Source organism: Patiria miniata, unplaced genomic scaffold (genome assembly GCF_015706575.1).
Source record: "Patiria miniata isolate m_02_andy unplaced genomic scaffold, ASM1570657v1 HiC_scaffold_3, whole genome shotgun sequence".
NCBI lineage: Eukaryota > Metazoa > Echinodermata > Asteroidea > Valvatida > Asterinidae > Patiria > Patiria miniata.
In genome coordinates this window covers 35,080,402-35,102,190 of record NW_024037069.1, presented here as the reverse complement: position 1 = coordinate 35,102,190, position 21,789 = coordinate 35,080,402, and the positions used below count along the sequence as shown (strand labels likewise).

At 40.9% G+C, this 21,789-nt stretch overlaps 2 protein-coding genes across 6 annotated transcripts; both read right to left on the bottom strand.

Annotated features, from left to right (window-relative positions):
• Positions 1–13: 13 nt before the first annotated feature.
• LOC119737739 (protein SREK1IP1-like) lies at positions 14–4,950 on the bottom strand. Of its 5 annotated transcripts, none has more exons than XM_038212297.1 (4): positions 4,814–4,950; positions 2,355–2,561; positions 1,359–1,449; positions 14–625 (listed from the first exon to the last, which is right to left on the bottom strand). In XM_038212297.1, the coding sequence occupies exons 1-4, from the start codon at positions 4,929–4,931 to the stop codon at positions 376–378; spliced, it is 666 nt and encodes a 221-aa protein (XP_038068225.1). In that variant the 5' UTR covers positions 4,932–4,950; the 3' UTR covers positions 14–375. The 5 variants fall into 5 exon arrangements, with proteins under 5 accessions (XP_038068225.1, XP_038068226.1, XP_038068229.1 ...); XM_038212298.1 differs by lacking the exon at positions 4,814–4,950 and adding an exon at positions 3,747–3,818; XM_038212301.1 differs by lacking the exon at positions 4,814–4,950 and adding an exon at positions 3,615–3,637.
• A 3,655-nt stretch (positions 4,951–8,605) lies between these two features.
• Positions 8,606–19,912, bottom strand: LOC119738764 (NACHT, LRR and PYD domains-containing protein 3-like). Its single transcript, XM_038213718.1, has 8 exons — positions 19,736–19,912; positions 16,300–16,369; positions 15,505–15,858; positions 15,110–15,349; positions 14,044–14,211; positions 13,364–13,518; positions 12,938–12,998; positions 8,606–12,154 (listed from the first exon to the last, which is right to left on the bottom strand). The coding sequence occupies exons 2-8, from the start codon at positions 16,340–16,342 to the stop codon at positions 9,804–9,806; spliced, it is 3,372 nt and encodes a 1,123-aa protein (XP_038069646.1). The 5' UTR covers positions 16,343–16,369; positions 19,736–19,912; the 3' UTR covers positions 8,606–9,803.
• Between the last annotated feature and the right edge of the window lie 1,877 nt (positions 19,913–21,789).

Here is a 21,789-nt window from a genome sequence, read left to right as displayed (position 1 = left end):
AACAGGCACAAAGTTTTAAAGATACTAGTACAAAGTTATAACTTTTATTTCAAGCAACTTGTTTCGATACCGAAAACATGAAGGAAATCAATTAAGAAAGATTAAAAATGTGTACAGCAATGAAAATAAGAGTGGGCCAAAAGAAAAAGTCAGAATGTTTATTCAAAGTACTGGAAATGCATTGAACCAACAGACCACCACAACAAAAAACAAAGGGGCATACAGATGCATCATTTTTGTGTGTGTAATAGTTCAACAACATTACTCATGGATGTGCTATTTCTTTAAAAACTTTTGACAACTTGGAACCAAATAAAATAAGTAAAGCTTTTTTAGGAAAAGTAAAAACAAAAATGGAACAAGTTTTGATTGTTATCAATAAGAGTCAGAACTCGAAGTGGACGAGTGTCTTTTCTTCTTCTTTGTCTTTCTCCGAGACTTTTTATGTCTTCTCTTCTCTTTCTTGGTACTGCTACGATGATGTGACCTCTCTTTGTGTTTTTTCCTCCTTCTGCGGCGATGTTCCTCCTCAGAAGATGATAATGAGGATGAATCATCATCAGAGGATGAGGAAGATGACTCACTGTCTGAGGAGGATGACAGAGGGGAGCGGGAACGACTACGCCTGGTCCGAAAAAATGAAAACAAACATGAAGAAGAAATTGCGGTTATTTACAGAGATTACTGATTTTTTAACAAAGGTATTGACAAAATGGGGAACTGCCAACATAGGACTGGATAGCTCAGTTGGTAGAGCACCGAACTGGCCATCCTGAGGTCACAGGTTCAAACCCTGCTCCGCTCAATTTCTTTGTTCAAGTAAGGACAAAAAAAAGTCTCCGGTTTCTGGTATGGAGCTTGCCCAAAAGTGGTGCGGCGATGCGGCTTTTTTTTTTACCTTTTTTTTTTTGCTTCAAATGTCGGCTGATGACTGCAAATGGTGCACAACTAAACTTAGTGCAAATATATGGGAGTCCAGAGAGGCCACATAAAGCTTATTCTAGATCATAATCCCATCTAAAAACAGGTTAAAATTGTGCAGCAGCAGGATTCCAGTCAAACCAGTGAGTTTGGCCGTTTTGAGACATCATCTTTTATTGAAAAAACCTTTTTCATTTTGCTGACGCGCATGGCTACGGCGACGCGCGCGCATACCAGAAACCGGAGACTTTTTTTTGGCCTAATAGAAAAGACCAAATTAAATTACGTTAAATTTTCAATTGAACTTCAAATCAAAGTTAAAGTTTACCAAAAATGATTGAAAAGGGAATCGAACCTGCTCAAAGATTTCTGGTTGAAATTACAATACAATTGGCAAAAAGGAGTGTATGGCCTTTGACAACTTTAAATGCATTCACCTTCGACTTCTTTCTTTCCGCTTTTTCCGTTTCTTCCTTTTCTCTCTGCTCTGATGTCTGCTCGACTCCTTTTTCGACTTTGACGTGGACTCTGTGCAGATTCAAGGCAAGAAAATAGAACAATTTGTCAACATTTGTGAAATGGAAGATCAGATTAATTTGTATACTTGCCATATTGTCATTTTATCTGATGACCAACTGTAATTAATATAAAGTCAACTTAAAAGTAAGGAAATACATTGACTGATGCCAATCAGAAATCTTATTGTTCAGTTAATACATGAAATGGTCGTTGAATCCACTGGTCCCGTCACATGATATGACAACTATAATGACTGTTACGCCTTTTGATAAAGGGTTGGTTTACACGAAAATAAACACTATTGTCTAGTTTAGAATGCACAATGTGGTTGCTCATCAAACATTTGCCTACTGCAATGGTGACCAATCACAGGGAAAACGGATGGTCACATGGTACCTTGACGTCATGAGATCGGAACCTATTGGCACTAGGGCTGTTCGTTTTCAAATAATTTAGTATTTGATTATTCAAACTGCAATTGACCCGAATATTTGAATATTCGACACTCGCTGATCAAGTTTTCCACACGCCAGCTGCAGCTGCCTTCCTCGCTGGTCAAAAGTTGCCTACGAAGCGCGCTGGTCAAATATTGCATGCGGCAATGGATATTATAAGCCGCTGGAGTGTTTTGCAGTAAATACTGTTTAACTGTCAAGGGACTTTACCCAGCTAAAAGAATGGCACCAATAAATAGGCGTCGACAAAAAAGTTACCGTCGACAAAAAAGTGTCATCTGACAATACAAAAACTGCACCTTTACGATCAAAATGACACCATGGTCATGTGTGCACGTGCATATTTTTTTTAAATTTTTGAATATTCAAACCAGCAAAAAGCTATTTAAATATTCAGTTGATAATAGAATATTCAAATATTCGGTTTATATTTGGAACAGCTAGTCACGTGACATTTACCATCCCGTTTCTGTGGTAACGCTGGCATGTAGGCGTCGGCCTTATCATCACTTTCTGCACTGCTGGAACTCGTGCTACTGATGTCGAGGGTCACATCTTTGCCTGGGTCAGCTCGGATGAAGTTACGACATTGGTACGTCAGGTGACCGCTGTAGCCGCACTTCTTGCAGGCGACCCGAGAGTTTTCCTTGTTTATGTTCAGCATATCTGCGCATCAGGAAACAGGAATGGTTGTTTACAAACTCTTGTAGTGTTGGTCTGATTGTTCTTCTAATTTGATCAGGAATTTAACATGCAAAAATATGGACAGATTTCCATATCCTTCATCTAGCCATCACCATTTCAGTTAGCTGGAGTTACCTAGCCCTAAATTTTATCATTGGGTTGTCATTGGCTGCGTAACTCCAGCTACATTTCAGTTAGCCCGACTGCATCTGGCCGTACAGTACTATCGCAAGCTCTGTAGTAAGGCCAGACACCCCATGGTCCCCTAAACGCTGAACTCTGATGTAGCGATTTTGCTACCGATTTTGATCGAGATTATCTTCTCATCCAGGACAGACATTTCCAAAGTTAAGGTTCCTAGTTGTAGAAAAACTCATACCTTTTCGAAAAAATGCTCTTTTATCCCAAAATCTTCATCCATATTACCAAAAATACAACTTTCAGTCATCATCTCCCACAAATATCGTCCCGATTTGGTCCCCCATGTGATTTCAAAATGGCGGCCGTTTGTAATTTATGCATATTATGATTAGATTATGTGGGTGCGCTTGGGCAAGATTATGAATATGCATTGCAGTTCATGATGTTTGTCGGTTGCACGGCGCGGCTGGCCATACAAACACAAGGTCATGAACTGAACAATGCATATTCATAGCCTTGCCACAGTGCGCCCGCATAATGCATACGTTACAATGCGGCCGCCATTTTGAAATCGCATGGGGGAACAAATCGGGACGATATTTGTGAATTGTGGGAGATGATGACTAAAACTTAAAGTTGTATTTTTGGTAATATGGATGAAGATTTTGGGATAAAAGAAATTTTTTTCGAAAAGGTATGAGTTTTTCTACAACTAAGAACCTTAACTTTGGAAATGTCTGTTCTGGATGAGAAGATAATCTCGATCAAAATCGGTAGCAAAATCGCTACATCAGAGTTCAGCGTTTAGCCTAGGGAGCATTGGGTGTCTGGCCGTACTGCAGAGCTTGCGATAGTACTGTACGGCCAGATGCAGTTGGGCTACATTTCAGTGACCTAGTAATAGTAGGCCTATAGGGCCTAGTATCTGCCACCAGAAAGTAATAAATATGTCCAGAACTGAAGTCAGAACAGTTTCACTTTCAGACCAGTCTCATACGGTTTGTGCACAGGGGGGCAAGTGATTACTTCTGGAATCAGAAGGCTGCTTATCAGCGAATGTCGGACACTTCGCCCCATTTCCACGTCGCCCCATGTCACTTCGCCCCTAACCACTTCGCCCCATCCCCACTTCGCCCCATCCCCACATTGCCCCATCCCCACATCGCCCCATTCCCACTTCGCCCCATTCCCACTTTGCCCCATCCCCACTTCGCCCCATCCCCACTTCGCCCCAGCTGTTACATGTAAAAAAAAAAAAAAAAAATCTCATTCTCAAATCTCAAAAAATTCACTAATTGCTAACCAACGGAAAGAATTAGCCCACCAAATGAACAATTCATAAACAACCTCTCAAGCTATCACTCTCCCCTACCGAGAAAAAAGCTTGAAGTAAAAGATCCAACTTTGTTCCCAACCCGGCTATATACCAACCCATCTCCCACTTATCTGAGAACGACAATACCTTTGACATCCTAATTTCACTCTTGGAGGAACCAATCTCATCTAATGGGATAGAGCCATCATTTCTCTCATCTGTGTCTCGAGCACCTCATCAGAGAGTTTGTATTTTTCCTGAGTTTCTAGAATTGGGAGCATTTATTATCTGGTGTCTTTGGCAGTTTATTTGGTCTGCACCCCTAGCCTTCACCTTTTTCATACTACATGGGGCGAAGTGGGGATGGGGCGAAGTGGGGATGGGGCGAAGTGGGGATGGGGCGAAGCGGGGATGGGGCGAAATGGGGATGGGGCAAAGCGGGGATGGGGCGAAGTGGTTAGGGGCGAAGTGACATGGGCATGATGGGGCGACGTGGAAATGGGGCGAAGCGTCCGACACCCCTTATCAGCAGTAGCAAGTCACTGAAGTGATGGCCAGTTATGGGAATCTTAATCCAAAAAGATATAAATAATTGGGTAAATAATTACAGCCGCCCTTGTTGCACTGCATGGCAGAACAATTAAAACATTGATAAATAACGGCGAAAGGAAGGAAACAACGTCTGAATATAATTCCGATTTTGTTTACAATGTTATAAATGTAACTGTAACAAGTGTTATGTAAACAGTGCACGATATGTCATATACTTGAGACTTACTTGCAAGCAGAAGCAGAAGAATTTTGCTGTGAAAAATTGGCCTTTTGTTGACGGCCGATATCTCAATGCTTCTTGCGCGAATTGCGTGGACCGGATCCTTAGTTTTCAACAGCGCCATCAACGGCTGTCACGGGTGAGGCAGGGCGGGCTTTCAGTTCCTAAAATTAAAAAGAGAATTCTTCAGCTGAGGCGCGCGGAACTTGAAAGAGGAGGCATTAAGTCCCTCCCCCCTCCCCAGTGGCGTCGCCAAGGGGGGGAGGGGGGGGGGGGGGCACGTGCCCCCCCTGGAAAACCTAGTGCCCCCCGAGTGCCCCCCATCAAATGCTGGTGCCCCCCTATCCTCTGCAAAATTCTGCGCGTTGTTAAAATCATTACCTCAAAAATAGCAATTTCTGGAGATATCTTCAGATCGAATTTAGCATCAAATGTGGCACCATTTTGCATCTAGCCCATCCTCCGTATGCGAAAATTTTCCAAAGGGGAGGGGGGTACCCCCTCCCCTTAGACCCCTCCCCCAGGACGGCGATCCGTATCCACCTAAGTGCCCCCCTCCATCAAATGCTGGTGCCCCCCCCCCCAACGCCAACGCAAAACCCAAATGTACTGACTTAATAGTTGTTAATTTTGTAAGGCACGATTCCTATGCAGCGTTTAAAACGGTAAATAATTAAACCTAATGCAATTTGAGCTCACATACGTACTGTATTGGTTCAAATTACATTTGTCTGGTCTGTACGTCCCCCGTTCTTTGGACTTCGAATGGGGGAAGGGGGACAGTCGAAATTTGCATTGGGTTTAAAGAGTGCCCCCATTTGTAATATGGGTCCCCGGCCCCTGATATTACGGTGGCCGGAGGAAAAAAACACCCACATTGTGCGAGTGCGGTTGCCCCCCCCCCCCCCAGCTTAGGCTTATCTAGGTTTTGGGTCTGGGGAATGGACTTTAAAGCTACAGTCCATCATTTGTAATTTGTGCATTTTGTTCGTTTGAAGCAACAAAAGAGTTCAAAATCTAATGAAGGATACTGAGCAACTACCCTGATGAAGTTTCAGCTAAGCTTCAGCTGTACATTCCGAGAAAAACAGCATTCTAAGATCTCAATTTCAAATCCAAAGTTACTGAATCATGTTTTGAATTGTTTTGAATTGCAGCTATACGCGACGTCGCGCACTGATCCGACGAATTATAACAACCGCGCGCGCGTGTGCGTCGTTCCAATACTTGTGCGCGCTGCGCTGAATAACAAAACGAACTACTAATTTAAATTTTCCTACGGTGCTTCTTAAGAATCACCGTTGGAAATGCCTTCTTTCGTTGATTACTTCAAAATGACAGCTTCCCAGAAAGAATAATTTCACAGGGAGTTTAGTCCCCTTACTATCTTTCAACCAAGTTTGTTTTTTAACAATAATTACGCCAGTTACTTTTCGGATGTCTGCAAATGATGGACTATACCTTTAAGTAATTCCCCCAGTTTATTCTTCCAATTAAAATCCTGCGCAAAATGCCGTCACGACTGCTACACAAGTCTTTGGGTGCGCAACACAAATTGTTTGAGGCCGTTAACCGCCATATTTCAAGTCCGGAAAAAAGTTCCTCCACTACATTGTAAATAGTGCGAATATCGCCTCCACTTTCATCCAAATTTCACAGAAATACAAGCATGAAGTCCTTTGATATTTTTCACCGTTAGAAATTCGCTGTTGTCTTCATAGTAAAAGGGGCATAAAAGGAGCAATTATAACATTTTTTGGTATTCATACAGAGCGCATGAATACACAAGTTCTAGAGCAAATAATCGACCAGCGGCATGTGTGTGGCTGGACCGTGCTTGTCACGATTTTCATGCAAGGGTCACATTTCGTTATAAAATTAAAACAACCATTTTTTTCCGATTTGAGAGAATGGAAGAGTTAATAATTACCTTAAATAATGTATCTCCTGCTAGACACTAAATAGAAAAAATGACATAAATATGGACTGTACTTAGCGGCCTCTGAATATACGCAGTTATTTTTTTGTAAGCGCTCAATTTATTGTACACTTGCACTAGCCGACTTGCGCGCACGAAAAGACTTCCGCGCAATACGCACGGAAATTGGTACGTCTTGTTGGGCCTAGGTGTTTTTTTAACGATAGGAATTGTTGTATGTCCTTGGTTAGGCTAATCAAGGCTAAAATCAAATAGGATTATCGATGACAATTTACTTTGTACATTTGACATCTTTATTGGATGAAGTTTTGAAGCTGTGGGCCGCATGACCCTATATACAAATTATATCAAAACAACATGAAGTAGATTTGCTACAATCAGCCCACTGATTAATTATAATGTTAACTGTCTTAGGTAAATGGCCATTAAAACATGTTAACTGTCTTGTAATCAGATAATTTATAATTTATCACAATATATATGTAGAAATCAAAATACAAGGACGCATAAGTAAACAATGGCAAGTAAGGTTTGGTAAAAAAAAAATCAAAAGTTCATGCAAAAATTCATAATGGACTGAGATTTAATGTTGTGAAATTAATACTTTTGTAGGCTTTCATATAGCGATACTCACAGATAATCATAAATTTGACTAATTGCAATGGCTTGGGTTGAGTTAAAAAAAATTATATATACAAATTATATCAAAACAACATGAAGTAGATTTGCTACAATCAGCCCACTGATTAATTATAATGTTAACTGTCTTAGGTAAATGGCCATTAAAAAATGTTAACTGTCTTGTAATCAGATAATTTATAATTTATCACAATGTATGTAGAAATCAAAATACAAGGAAGCATAAAGTAAACAATGGCAAGCAAGGGTTGTTAAAAAAAAATTCAAAAGTTCATGTAAAAATTCATGATGGACTGAGATTTAATGTTGATAAAATTAATACTTTTGTAGGCTTTCATAGAGCGATACTCACAGATAATCATAAATTTCACTAATTGCAATGGCTTGGGTTGAGTTTAAAAAAAAAATAGCACATTGTCTGTCTTGATACGAAGAGGTAAGGGACCTAAATTGCAAGTGAATTATTTGGCCCAACCACATATGGGCCAACTGTATGTCACAATTTCAAAAACTGGTCCACTTTTGCTAAGTGTACAAAAACATGTCTTGACATTCGCCCCGAAAAATTGAGTTCACATGTGCAATTGACATGCCAAAATCAAAAAATAAATAAAAAAAAAAGGCTACTACTAATAAAAAAATAATAATAATTGCATGACAAGTCAAGGATGCTTAAGTAGAGACACACAATGTAGTACAAATATTACAATTGATTTGAATTACAGAATCAGTATAATGTATTATATTATTATATAAGTACAATGTACAATACAGACAAATGTATCGTTCTTGAAAGCCAAAATCAACACTTTTGTTAAGATTTCCCACGGACAAAAAAATGCAAAACTCACAAGTTTACTTCTACTTTTAATAAGATAAGTAGTTCATGACTTTGGCATCAGTCTTCAGATAATGGCCAATAATATACATATTTCCTCTCAAACTTCACAAAAAAGTCACTGACCAAACACACTACAAGCCATTAAGCTTTTCGTACTCTTAAAGTTGTTAGTACATACAATGGTTTTGACATCTGACTCCACATAAATACAGTTATGAACTTAAGCACTCCGTTTATCACTTTTGGTCCCATTTAGTAAAATTTACCAGTATCATAATATCGTCGGGTGCCCGGCAGAAGGGCATATGAGCGTTCTGACACAAAAATCATTTTCAAGAAAATTGCATTGAAAGGTCCCATTGTTCCCCCGCGTGCATTATGTATCCAGTGCTCTCCCCCACGTAATATAAATCGTACGAATTTGAAATTTGTCACACGTATGAATCATAAGTTTTGGAACAACTATACACGTTAATTTCTGACGAAAATGTTTAAATCTCATTAAAATGGAGGCAGTTTTCTGCAATGCCCTTTTGCTGGGAACATTTTGGTCATTACGCGCTATTGCATAAGGGCATATGCACATATGCCCTTCTGCCGGGCACACGACGCATTGCTCTTAGACCACTTCTTTTTAACCACTACAAACATGCTGATGTACCTATCTACAGACACTTATGAACAACTTTCATATACATGTAGTATATAAAACTTTATCACTCGGCCTTTGGCCTCGTGGTATGTGGGACACAGACGCACTACATTATTCCGTGTTCCACTCGCGCTCGCGGGATAACTAATAATATCATACATAAATGCAGTTAATTTAACCGGCACAGCCAGAAAAAAATCCAATAACTGATCAGTAATACTTGTCCAAAGTCTCTTTAAAAAAAAGTTAAAAAAAACCACACACACATAGTCAGACAGAACATTGAAAACTACGGCTTCCAGAAGAATCGTTCACAAGTCCAGTTTTAACTGCCATTGTTATAAGTATTTCTTAAGAAAAAAAAGTATATCCACGTATGTCAAATTGCATTGAAATGGCACAAAAAGGGATAGCCTACTTTGCACCGTTTACCCCCAGCTTAACAAAAATAAAAGCACATAAGTATGTTCACAACACAATTTTAAAAAATGAAACAGATCCTCCTCCTGGTACTGAAAGAAAATAAATAAATAAATATACTTTGTTCAGAAACTGAAGGACCTGGCCAATTAAATATGTTACAAAATCCACATGATGGGCTATATTAGTGAACTCAAATGTTTTTTTTACATTGGATGTATTTTTCATTTGGAACAATGATGCATGATGAGGACAGTATGGTGATTTTCAGTTTGCTTTGAACCACACTGATTCCTTCAACTGGACCATCAAGTTCACATCAGAGCACTCACTTCATCAGACCCACTTCTTGGATGTCACCATCCGCAAGGAAGACCCACTGATCTGTATTCTAGACCCAAATAAGACACGTGCCAGTACCTCCTCTCCTGCAGCTGTCACCCTAGGCACTGTAACAAAGGAATAGCATTCATACAGGCACTCAGACTATGAAGCCCATTAAGTCTCAAGATCTACGGCCAAAGTTACGCTGCAAGACATCCACAGCTTTGCGAAGTCGACATCTAGGCTTCTCTCGTCTTTGCAACCAATACTGACCCTCGACATTACCCTCCACTGGGGTCATCTCAGGAAAGCTCTCTCTGACCACTGCCTGGATTATCTCAGATGGCAACTCTGTGTTGTGTAACTCCAACATCAGCATACGAGGACAATCCTTCAGCTTACGCAGGAGGGATTCTACAGCTTCTTCTGAGAAGTCGGCCCCTGAGATGTACAGTTCACGCAGACGTACGGCACTTGGCATCAGCTCAGCAAGCGACACCAGACCATCACTTTTGAGGCCACAGTCATAGAGCTCAAGGTACTGCAAGGAAGGGATAAGTGGTTTAAGGCTACTCATATACCCATTCAAACTGTTGTTGAGCACACCAAAATACACTGCCTGACTTTCTCCAAGACCTGTAGCAACCCTTGAGAACGTGTCTTGTGACTTGATGACATCGCATTCGATGCGAAGGCCAAATCCACAAACATGACTCTTTGTACTGCAAAACTGCACCAGTGGATCGACTGAGCCCAGTTCTTCCTCCTGATCAGCAGCTGCAGCTGCTCCGTCGCTACTCTGATGCTCTTTCTGATCAATGCAAACTACTTTGTATCCTTTCTTGTGAGGTAGTTTTTCTATTGCTTGGTCAAGTTCTTCCAACTCCCCACCCAACTTGTCCGACCATAAGAGACCATAGTACAGACTGTCAACATCGACATGTTCAAGAATGCTTTTGACTTTGGTCAGATCTTTGATGACGTGCAGATAGACCTCCAATCTCTCAAGATGGACTTTTGGCCCCGACCTTTCATCTGAGTTATGGAGGTTGTCTACATAGTATTGCAGAGCTGCAAATTCCTCCTTGTACTTGAGAGCCAAACAGGATCCAACTCCGGCCTCCAGACTATCTGACTGAGCTTCGTAGTAGAGCATGAGGGTCAGGTGTTGAACCCACAGGTACCGGTCTGATATCAGCTCATCCTTAATGCCCTGGACATGCTCAAAGATGACCGATGCCACCTCTAGCTTGTTCATACCACAAGAGAACCGCAAGACATACTCAACTGCCTGCACAGTGTCGATAGTCACTTTGGACAAAAACCTCCGCTTGATGAACCACTTGGTCTGTCTGACAAGGTAGAAGGAGGCAAAATACTCTTGGAACGTTTTATGTGTGAACGTTACTGTGGGTTCTTTGGAGTCTGGCTTCTCAGAGAAAAATCCCAACGCTAGAGCATCCATCAGGAACTCTTTTGGAAATCGTTCACGAGGAAAAACGAGCTTGCCCTCCTTGGAATCCATAAGTCCGTTAAAGGCAACTTCGCCAAGAGCCAATTGGACTTGTTCTAACCACCCTGCACCCCTCGTTTCAAGTGATGTCTTACATTTTTTCTCCCAGTGTTTCACCAGAGCATCTATGACCCTGCCGTACAACGCAGTGATTCTTGCAGGAAGGACTTCATTTTCTGCCTTCTGCTTCCAGATGTAGCAGAGCAGCCTCAGCATGATGGGTACCTTGGCCAGTATCTCAAGAAATGCTGCTGTCTTGATCTCTCGAATCAACCCCTCTGCTTTGTCAGACTCCTCCCCAAAACGCTTCCCGATGTACCTGTCTCTATTCTGGTCGCTGAAGCCGGTCGTTTCAATCACAGCAAATACTGGCTCCTCGTTGAGGTCGTTGAGCTGCTTCATCATGTGAGGTCGCGCTGTGACAATAACACAGCTCTTGGTAAAAGCTTGCACAGCCAAAATATCTCTCACCGAAATGTCTCCAGGTGGTGCTTGCTTGTTGAACACCTTGGAGCTCATCTCGTCCCATCCGTCCAAAATGATCAAAACCTTGTCGGCAACTTTATCAATTACAGACCTCAGACATGCCATACTTATTGCATTTTCCCTTGGGATATTTTGACTGAGAATAGCACTCAATAACCCAGGATTGTCAGTCATGTCTTTCATTTTCAAGACAAACACGAGTTCAAATTGTTGCATGTACTCTGAACCTGAAACAGAATCATTTGCCCAATCAAAGCCAAATCGCCTGACCAGGGTGGTTTTGCCACACCCAGCCTCTCCCTTCACGACAAAATGCCGTCTATCTTGTGAGCCGCCTAGCAATCCAATCATTTGCTGGCGGGATTTAATTACCATCACTGTGTTGTTCTTTTCATGGAGTTCCAGCTCGATGAATATCTCATCCGTGTGCATGGCGTCAGCTTGGTCCTCTGACGGATCTACTGAGATGTTCTGCATCTTTGCTTTGAAGAGCGGTTTCAAGATCTCTTTGAGTCCTCGCAAATCAATGTTTTCTGGAGAAAAAAAAGGAAAATAAAATAGAACAGGGTTTTGAATTCTATGCGAACAAATTTACAAAAGCTGGTTTGGTTATGGATTAATTCGGCGAACAAAATTAGAAGCCATTCTGAGTTGGCACCCATGTATGTGTTCACAGTCAGTATTGGTCAAAGAAGCCCAGAGTGCGTGCATACTACCTGAGTGCACCTTGCATGAACTTGGTGCCACCTCAGAAAATGGCTGTCCCCAAATAGTTTTTACAGTAATAACCACAAGTTATCATCACCAACAGTGATTTCGTCTAGTCACCGGCGAAGATTTTTTTTATTAACCGTACCCAAATCTGAAATCCTTTTTTTTTTTTGGTTACAGGTTATGGGTAGAGTTTGTTAGTTAGCTGCACTAGAAAGTGTCATCACTGGATACAAGTTGATCAAGTTTAGTTTGTGACAAGAAAGCTGAGTCTTATTTTTAAAGCAAACTTGCAGTCTCCAACGCTCAATTTCAAAAATGCTGCTTCAGAGTTAGCAGAAACATTTTCCAAACCATGGGGATGATGAAGTTGTCAGGTCTTTCTAATACTTAAATATGCATGGAGATATCTACTGTCGCTTCAGTTTAAGCAAACTCTGGAGTTGGCATTCATCTCACTGGTCAATGACAGCCTTATTCTTGGACAAACTCCATGTTTCACCAAGGAATTTGGATCAAGAACATTCTGGGGAAAACAATTCAGCCTTTTGAGAATCAATTAAGTTTTGGGAAAAAATAATTATGAAGATGTTAATTGTTAATACCTGTGAGGGGAAAGTTCTCTGGGTCTGGCACATCAGTGTTCTTCTTTCGTCTTTTTCTTACCTGCATTAAAAAGAAAAGAGAAACTTGCCCAAATTATCAATTTTGTTCCCAGAAAAACAGAAGAAGTAACAATGTAACCAGGGAAACCAGGGTAAATTAAGTAACATGTGATACTTTCTATTTAGTGGTTATGGTTAAAACCACAATTGTTTTGAAAAATTTTTCAAGATAAACTTTTTTGCTATACTTGGGTCTGAACTCTCAGCCAAACTTTTCCAAGTTATTGTTAAGCGTGTGTGGAAATGATATTCCTTTCATTGCCCTTGCTGTTCTAAAAGAAATTGTTTTTCATCAAACCCTCCCTTAAAATCTCTCATCTTACTTAACGCTTTGAAGCTAATAAACAAGCCTTCCCTCGCTCCTACCTTTAGCAAGACAATCACAAACACCACCACGAAAACGAAACCTCCTACTGGTCCACCCACAGCTGCAACCAACGGGGGCATGTAAGGAACCTCAGTGGTCGATGCCATCGTTGCCATCGTTGCCGTTGTTTCTTCAATTCTAGGGGTGCTCGTGCCTATCACAATTTGCGGAATACAAATAAATTTTTTTTTTTAAATGCTGAGAGGCTGAACAGATAATCCACTGAAAATTTGCTAACTGCTCAGCATCCTTACCCAATATGACATGGCTAATTGCTGTACGCTTTGGGCTTTATTCATGAGTTGGCCATATTTAACTGAAAGCGAAGTAAAATTTCCTTTTTGGAACTTGCGAATAGAAACGAAGGCAATGAAATTACAAATACTAATAAGAAATTATAATACCAGTTTGCTCTGATGAATAATTTCAAATTTGTGATTAAACATATTCAACAGCTTACAATTTATAAAAAAAAAACATCCGGGGAACCCGATAAAAAAATTTTGCCTCGTGAAAGAAGCTAGGTCTATGACAGCAAAACCATCAATGAACATCTTGAGAATCTCTATAAGATCTTTGGTTCAGTGCAGAAGTCCAATAGGCAATGGCACTCATAAACTGTTAAAAAAAGACGTTGTTCAAAAGTTGTTCAATTATAAACCACACCTGTCAACCTTACCTGTTCTGTGGGTTGGAGGACCTGCAACTACAATGTTAGCTGTCATGTGACTACCATTCCTGGCCCCAAGAGCCTTGCCGTAGGCTTCACATCTATACCTGTCAGCAAATAAGGGCCAGACTTGGATCGTTGCCAACGTCGTGTAAGTGTTGTTGATCAGAAACCAGCCTGTAGGAAAGAGGATTACTAAATTTCAAAATCCGGTCGACAAAGAATGCTCTCAAAATATCTGGTAAAAATAAGTAATGCATAAAAGAAGAGCTAAGGAACTACGAGTTCTCTCAAGAAGACCTATACACTGTTGCATTTAGGGAAGAATGTAAAATTGAACAAGCAGAAATGTGAGGTTGCACCCTGAGGTACGTTCTCAGCCTTCGTTGTTTCCTCACCCGATCAACATAAATTCATGCCTTCTGTCATCGATACACTTATATCTCAAGAGCTATTACGATGAAGTTTTCTTCAAGAATGGGCGTGGCGAAGGGGGAGGGCAAGGGGGGGGGGGACACTTGCCCCCTGTGGAAAAGGGGGGGGGGGGAAAGGGGGGGGGGAAGAAATAAAAAGAGGCGCAAAGTCATATTGCTGTTACTTTTAAGGGGGGGGGGGCCCAAATTCTCTGCCCACCCTTGAAAAATGATAAATTGAGAATATGCTTGAAAGGTACAGGGATTTGGGAGGGGGGAGAAATTAATGTGCTTTGCCCCTCTAGAAAAATCCTGGCGGCACACATTTCCTCAAGTTAAAGACAATATATATTATGAAATTAGAGCACCAGCAGCTCACAACCACTATGAGTAGCATGACCCGCAGCCGCTTTTAACCGATTTTACAAATGAAAACTGCCCCCCAACCCGCCCCCCCCCCAAAAAAAAAAACAAGCCAAAATCTGCCAATCCTGCTGCTCCACTTTTTAACAGAATCTTGTTTTATTCCCCCTTAATATAATTAGTCTCAATCCAAGCAAACTGTTAAAAGATGATTTCTCTCTCTGGCTTTTTTTAGCTGCCATCCTACGTGTCCTCCCGACAGTTTTTTTTTAAGAAACAGCTCCAAACCATCTACCAACCTGCCTCCAGAGAGTTGGGTGGCAGGACGGTCTCCTCAACAGTTTGAGTAGATATGAAGACTGGTTGCCTGAGTTCTCCGAACATACTGAACCAACGGATCTCCACAGCAGGCTTGGCGTTTCGCACCACACATATCAGGCTTGAGGACCTGTCATAGGGAATGGATGCGTCACAATCTGATGGAGTACTTGGGATGAGATCGCAGTCAACGATTTCCGGAAATGGCTCCCTAGGGGAAACTGGAAACGGAACAAACAAATAACAAACACAGAAAATGAATCAAACCAAAAGGTTACATTCACATTGAGATTAAAGGAAACATTTTTCAGAATTGAATCGACTAGCCTCTTCCATTTTCATTTTTTTTCACATTTACTTTATTCTTGCCACTCACCTTTAATAGCAACAGACACGTTACTACTCTGAAGAACTGCATTTCTGGGCTTCACTTCGCAGAAATATTTTCCAGCGTCCAGGTCAGTGACGTTCTCGATAACCAAGGAAAAGGTATCGTCGATATCGTAGACGCCCTCTGGGATCTCGTTTTGGGGGGTCACCGTCTCGAGAAAGTACGAGATCAAGAGGGATCTTCTGTCTATTTGGCCGAAGTACCAGTACATGAAGATGGAGCCCAGGTCTTCTGTGGGTATCTGGAGGGACGGGATGAGAGGGCATGAGACGATCCCGCGCTGGCCTCGCTCAAGGAAGACAGTCTGGCTCTGCGCTGTCACTGGAGTCCATAGGAGGACTTGGGAAGTAGAAAGTAAAAAGGAGTTTATTTGAGGACTTGGGAAGTATGTAACAAGTGGAGTACGTTCTTCCTGTAAGCTAAGTCTGGTATGATGTGGTGTTCGTATCAGTCTATTGGTCAGGGGGTCTGTGTGCAAGCTTCCCTACTTGTTGACTCATCCAACCTTATCTGCTTGTCATTTGTCTGGAAACTCTCTTGAACCTGTTTGCCAGTGTTTGTACTCTCTTGAACCTGTTTGCCAGTGTTTGTGTTGTAAACAGCAGGATTTGGAGTTTTCTTCTTCGATACTTTTTGGAGGGGAGGGGGTGGGTTGGCCGAAGAATTTAGATATCGCACCAGCATTGGTTTACTTTTATGAAACTTCAAGACTCTCGAGCATTTATGCACTGCTGCAAACCCTTATATTTTTCAACATTAATGTGATCACATTGTACTTACCTAGTAAGATCAGGAAAGCATTTAGTGTCACTGTGCGATTCATCTTGGACTCACACCTGTCACCGAAAAGCTTTAACAAAAAAAACAGAAATAAGTTGGTTTTATTGACCATCAGACCTCTTGAATAATTTGTTAAAAAATTCGAATTTAGGAAAGAAAGTTTTTAGGGACTTTCAAAATAACCAACACATGTACAGTAACAAAGAATGCAAATATATTTCTACCTCTGAAATTTACTGACCACTAACCAACTTTGTCTGTACACAAATTTGAACTGTAAATGCATGTGACAAATAAAAATTGTTTTTGAGCTCGGTATTTTTTTTTGCCCTGTAGGTTTTTGGTGTCTTATTTCGCCCTCTACAGTCAGTAATAGGGGTGGGGATGGGAGAGAGGAGGCAAGATTCATCTTCTTAATTTTTATCATTCACTGAAAACAAAGGGTCCATGCAATGTAATATTTTTAACGTAATTCTTGAAAATACAACTTTTTGTCATATTTATCCTTATTTTCCATTTTGGTTTGCCATTTTAAAGGGTATTTTGGTGCCTTTTTGGTGTTGACGCAAATGCAAATTTACACATTCATGAGCAAAAGAGTGATGCCATTTCAGGAAAAACCCTCTGTTACAACTATTTCAGTGCCAAAAGTTGCCGGCATTTTGGATATTTTGCTGTCATAACTTTTATTTTCATGGATTTCAGAGGAGTAGAAAGTTGAACAAAATATGTTCCTAAGAAAAACTCATGTCATGTACCCTTTAAACAAAATATTGAAAATGCCAAAGTATATACAATGTCCAGTGCATGGAAAAAAAGTCATGTTGATCTTTGAACTTCTGACAGCATCCTCCCAAGCAATCTACATCCTGTTTGAAAAGTGAAATTTGACCATTCAATATTTCCTTTAAGCTCTAGGCAGAGAGCTAATAAAATAGCACGCACTTGTGCTATCCATGCAATTCATTGTCACATCTACGAGTGAACGGAAAACCCCGGACTGTAATATAGTTGAATCATGAAGCCATGTGACAAAATATTATGACTCACTTCTTGTTTACAAGTTAAATTTCTCATCAATACTTTCTGTTTGTAATTTCCTGGTTGACATTCCACTTTAATATTTTCTAATGGATAGGATAATCTGTAAAACTTCATCTCTTATCAGATATTGACAGGAATACCCATGGGCGGACCCAGGAGGGCTGGGGGGGGGGGGGGGGGGGGGGCAACGGGGGCTATGCCCGCCCCCCCAAAAAAACGAACCCATTTTGTTTTTAAAGTGATGTCGCAGTAAAGGCAGGCACTGCGTATACTACCATCTTTTCTTCAATTTTTTTTTGCAAAAAGGGGACCAACTTTTTTTTGGCCCCCCCAAAATGTGTTCTGGATCTGCCCTTCATACCTCACATACTTGCAAGAATTCATCTCTCCTTCCTTCTTCAGAAATCTTGGACTTTAGCACCCCATCCCCGCTTATATAAAAATTGCCACTGCTTTAATTGGCTGTGCTTCACTGATTGCCAAATAAAGTTTTGTAGTGCCAGTTTTATTTAATTTATATTGCACCAAGGTATGTTTGTACTCGTGACAAAATAACTGCAGTAACAAAGACAAAATGGCAGACGACCAAAGCTGAAAGGTAGGGTAGATCATTTGCAGCTATCCAAAAAGTCACGGACCGAATTATTGTTAAAAAGCTTACTTGGTTTAAAGATAGTAATGGCACTAAACTCCCTGTGAAATTATTCCTTCTGGCATGCTGTCATTTTGAAGAAAACAAGAGAAGGTCATTCCCAAAGATGCGTCAAGTGACATATTTTTGGAAATTGCTGTAGACAGTTGGTTTGTAATTGGGCGAATCTGTGTATGGGTGTAAGCGCATTGACAGTTGCTTTATTAGCGAGAATTATCGGTTCAGTGTGTGACATCACGTAGCAACAATCGGCTGAATGAGAATCATGTCCCAAATGCTGATTTCTGGATTGTGTCATGACTCAGCAACTTTTGAATTGAAATTGAGATCCAGGATTTTGTGTTTTCTTGAAATATACAGCATTGACAGAGCTAACGCTTCATCATGCTAGTTGTTAAACACCTGTCTTTAAATTTTGAGCACTTTTGCTTCAAATGAAAAAAAATGCACCGATGACAAATGGACCTTTCTACCTTTATCTTGTGTTGTGTATACAAGTCAATGATAAAGTTCAACGTTTTAACCCTATCCAGGAAATGACCAAAGTCCAATATAAATTATGCAAATACAAGGAATTTATACAGCAGGTACAACCATTACAGTTTTTATTTTTACTTTTGAAAGGAAATAATTTCTGATAATTTAAATCAAAACTGAAACCCTTTTACTGTCCTGCGGGTCAACAGTGTGCAGGAATTATGTAAAAAAAAACTCATGTTTTCCCCCACTGATAGCCTCTTGTCCAAATACTTCCTTTTCTAAGAAAGAAAAGCTATATTTCTTGGGGAATTTCAATCACAAACTTTTCGAATTAAAGTTAAAGGTAGACCTAATATGCAACGTTTGGTTTTGCTGTAATTTTCAAAAATGGATGGATTTGGCGGTTAGTATTCTATAGCAAATATTGTTGCACTTACTTGTTTTGAGTTCATAGATGCTCGAAAAACCCAGAAAAAAATGCTGTCCTTGAAGTCTGGATCCCTAACCCAAATTCAGATAAAGCAGCTAGAGCAATTCATATCGTTGGGGAATTGCCAGGTCAGGGAACTAGACTTAGCTGGCTTGCACCCACTTACGGATTAACCGATTGCTAACAAAATGTCATGCAGACTAATTAAATTTGGTAAATTGGGGCAATATTTGAAAAAAGTCACTTTTTTCAGACGACGGCCGGCTGACCATCAATAGAAATTGATACAAAAATTCCACTTTTCTTGAAAATGACAGCATACCAGGTGCCATGCTATTCACTTTAAGATTAAGCAAGGTACTTCATAAAAATTTGGTAGTGTTTTTTGTTTTTATGTTTGCAAATGTTGTATAATTACCTTTAAATCATGAAAACATTTGGTCTTCAAAATATATAATAACTTATAGTTACACTAAAGTCATGACACTCTGAAGTGTTTTTATTTTATGCTAGGTTACAGACAAATTGAACTCTCCCTAATTGAACTCTCCCTAATTTTGATTGGCTTTTTTTTTGGGGGGGGGGGTTACAATAATCAAAGTCATAAAAAACCAATGTGCAAAGCCTACAATTTATTATGTGCCAGGCATGCATTAAAAAGCACAGACAACAATACATTTATTCAGTCATAACTAAACAGCCCGTTAGTCCGTATCCCTTTTCTTCTGTCATTTACAGAGAGCGCACACATTCAAACGTAAACAAAGAAAGAAAGGTCTATGCGCCATGGTTGACCGCTACACATATAATTGATCAAAACTGTAGCTTACCAGAAAACACGGAAGGTTTCGACAAAAGATGACTATTTCCAGAACCCACGAACAAAACCAGGAAAGAGTGTACTAGCTGCTCTTCACATGATGCAGTCTTGGGCAATTCTGTCTCGGAACCCTGAGTTTTCCTTTAGAAAATGGCGCACCTATCGGAAAATGTTAATGAAAGCAACGCCCACGTTTATAAATTCTGCAATCTTGTTCCCAGACCTCTGTCTATAGGCAGAGTGTCGTGCGCCACTGCCACGGGGACAAGGTTGAGTACTGTTGGGATCAGAAGGGAAAGTCCCTGATTACGACATACGGCCGGGGATTTTCTGACGTGCTATTAATAGAATTTGACATAACGCTTGCCATAATCCCGTAACACATAAACAATAACAAGGAAGTAAATCGGTACCAATATGTATGTCAACATTTTTAACGTATTTGTCCAAATGAATGAAAACGTTGTAGGCCATGGGCGTCGCCAGTATAGAGGGGGTGAAGGGGGGGGGGGGGGGGGCAAAGCACTCACCAGAAGCGAAGGGAGCCTCACCGGCCGTGGAAAAATCGGGGCGCTAGAGTCCGAGAGACATCACTCGACGATTACTTAAAAGCCGTCCATGTTTTTAAATACACATTAAATAAACAGTAATAAATTATGATTCAACCCAACTCTTCACTTTTTCGATTTCTGTTCCCTTTTCCCCTCTTCATATTTGCCACCTTCGCGACGCTCATGGTCGTAACCTCGACCTATGGTGGTCCATCAGTGGTCCGTCCCCGGCCGGCCCCGGGGACTCGCGTTCGCGCAAAGAACCCATACACAAGGAGAGGGCAGTAACGTATCCAGCGAGGGGGGGGGGGGGGGTGCACTTTGTCCCCTCCTGGCGGATTTTCAATGATTTCAATAAATGTTTATAGAGTTCTTCAGACATCAATCCCAGCAAAGAAAACCCGCTCAACAACCATTTCAATGCGCCGTGAAAATGTCCATATAATAATGTAGTCAGTTAAGAAGAGCGCCCCCATTTTGATTTTACGGAGGGCAAGTATCCGGAGGAAAAAACATGTCTACATTTCGGCGCGGATGTGCGGTTGCCCCCCCCCCCCCCGACATCAAAAGCTGGATACGCTGCTGGGAGGGGGTTTTATAATGTGGTGTGAATTATTAGAGACGTTGATTGCAAACATAATCCTCGTCTCACCATTTCGAGGCAAGGCCGGATCCAGAACACACATGTTTTTTTTTTTTTTTTTGGGGGGGGGGGGGCACTATTTTGTTTTGTTCCCCGAAAAAAGTGGGTCAAAAACTTTCCATCTCAATTAAATATTAAAAGCAAGGGTGGCCGGGGGGGGGGGGGGGCAAATGTATTGCTTTTGTTGAGTTTTGTGGTTGTACGCAGGTGATGCTTTTTTGCGATGTCATATTAAAAATAAAATGTGGGGTTTTATTTGGGGGGGGGGGGGGGGGACGACATTGCCCCCATTGGCCCCCTGGACCTGCTGTTGTTTCAATTTGAAATGATATGATTGCCGACATTATCTGCAAACCCTTTTTCCGAGTCGCAGACATTCAACTCACTTTAATTCGACATTTATTTTAACATTGACATCCTCAATGAAAGTTCATACGTATAAAGAAAAAAATATAAACGCTATATTCACAGAAGATATGTAAAAGCAGAAGAATTACGTGTTAACATTAATGGTTAGTAATCAGCAGCATGGCAGACTTTGTGTCGGGGAGGAGTGAGGGGGGGGGGATGAAATTGTCCAGAAAATGTCATTTTCGTGTCGAAAATTGTGTGTTCGTACGTCAAAAGCGTATTGTTCATTAGCACTCCCCACCCCCCAGATGTACCCAAGTGCCCCTCTTGCTGACATAAATGTGCCCCGCCTCGAGCATAAAATGTGCCCCCTCGCGATGAAAACAAAACTGACCCTAAAATTTCGGATAATTTGTTTTCAGTTACCATTTCCCAAAATGGTATAGAGAGTTCTGATATGAACGAGGAATATGCAACCAAGGCTCAAAACCCTTACAATGCGCCATGAAAATGGGCAGA

What these genes read in the sequence shown, in the direction of transcription:
- LOC119737739 (XM_038212297.1), bottom strand. Translation starts at nt 4,931, where the DNA reads ATGGCGCTGTTGAAAACTAAGGATCCGGTCCACGCAATTCGCGCAAGA. An exon ending in GTTACCACAGAAACGGGATG is followed by an intron (nt 1,450 to 2,354) that starts GTAAATGTCACG and finishes GAATCTGCACAG; the next exon opens with AGTCCACGTCAAAGTCGAAA. An exon ending in CGGAAAGAAAGAAGTCGAAG is followed by an intron (nt 626 to 1,358) that starts GTGAATGCATTT and finishes TTTTCGGACCAG; the next exon opens with GCGTAGTCGTTCCCGCTCCC.
- LOC119738764 (XM_038213718.1), bottom strand. Translation starts at nt 16,342, where the DNA reads ATGAATCGCACAGTGACACTAAATGCTTTCCTGATCTTACTAG. An exon ending in TCCTCCAACCCACAGAACAG is followed by an intron (nt 13,519 to 14,043) that starts GTAAGGTTGACA and finishes AAATTGTGATAG; the next exon opens with GCACGAGCACCCCTAGAATT. An exon ending in TTGTGATTGTCTTGCTAAAG is followed by an intron (nt 12,999 to 13,363) that starts GTAGGAGCGAGG and finishes TTTTTAATGCAG; the next exon opens with GTAAGAAAAAGACGAAAGAA.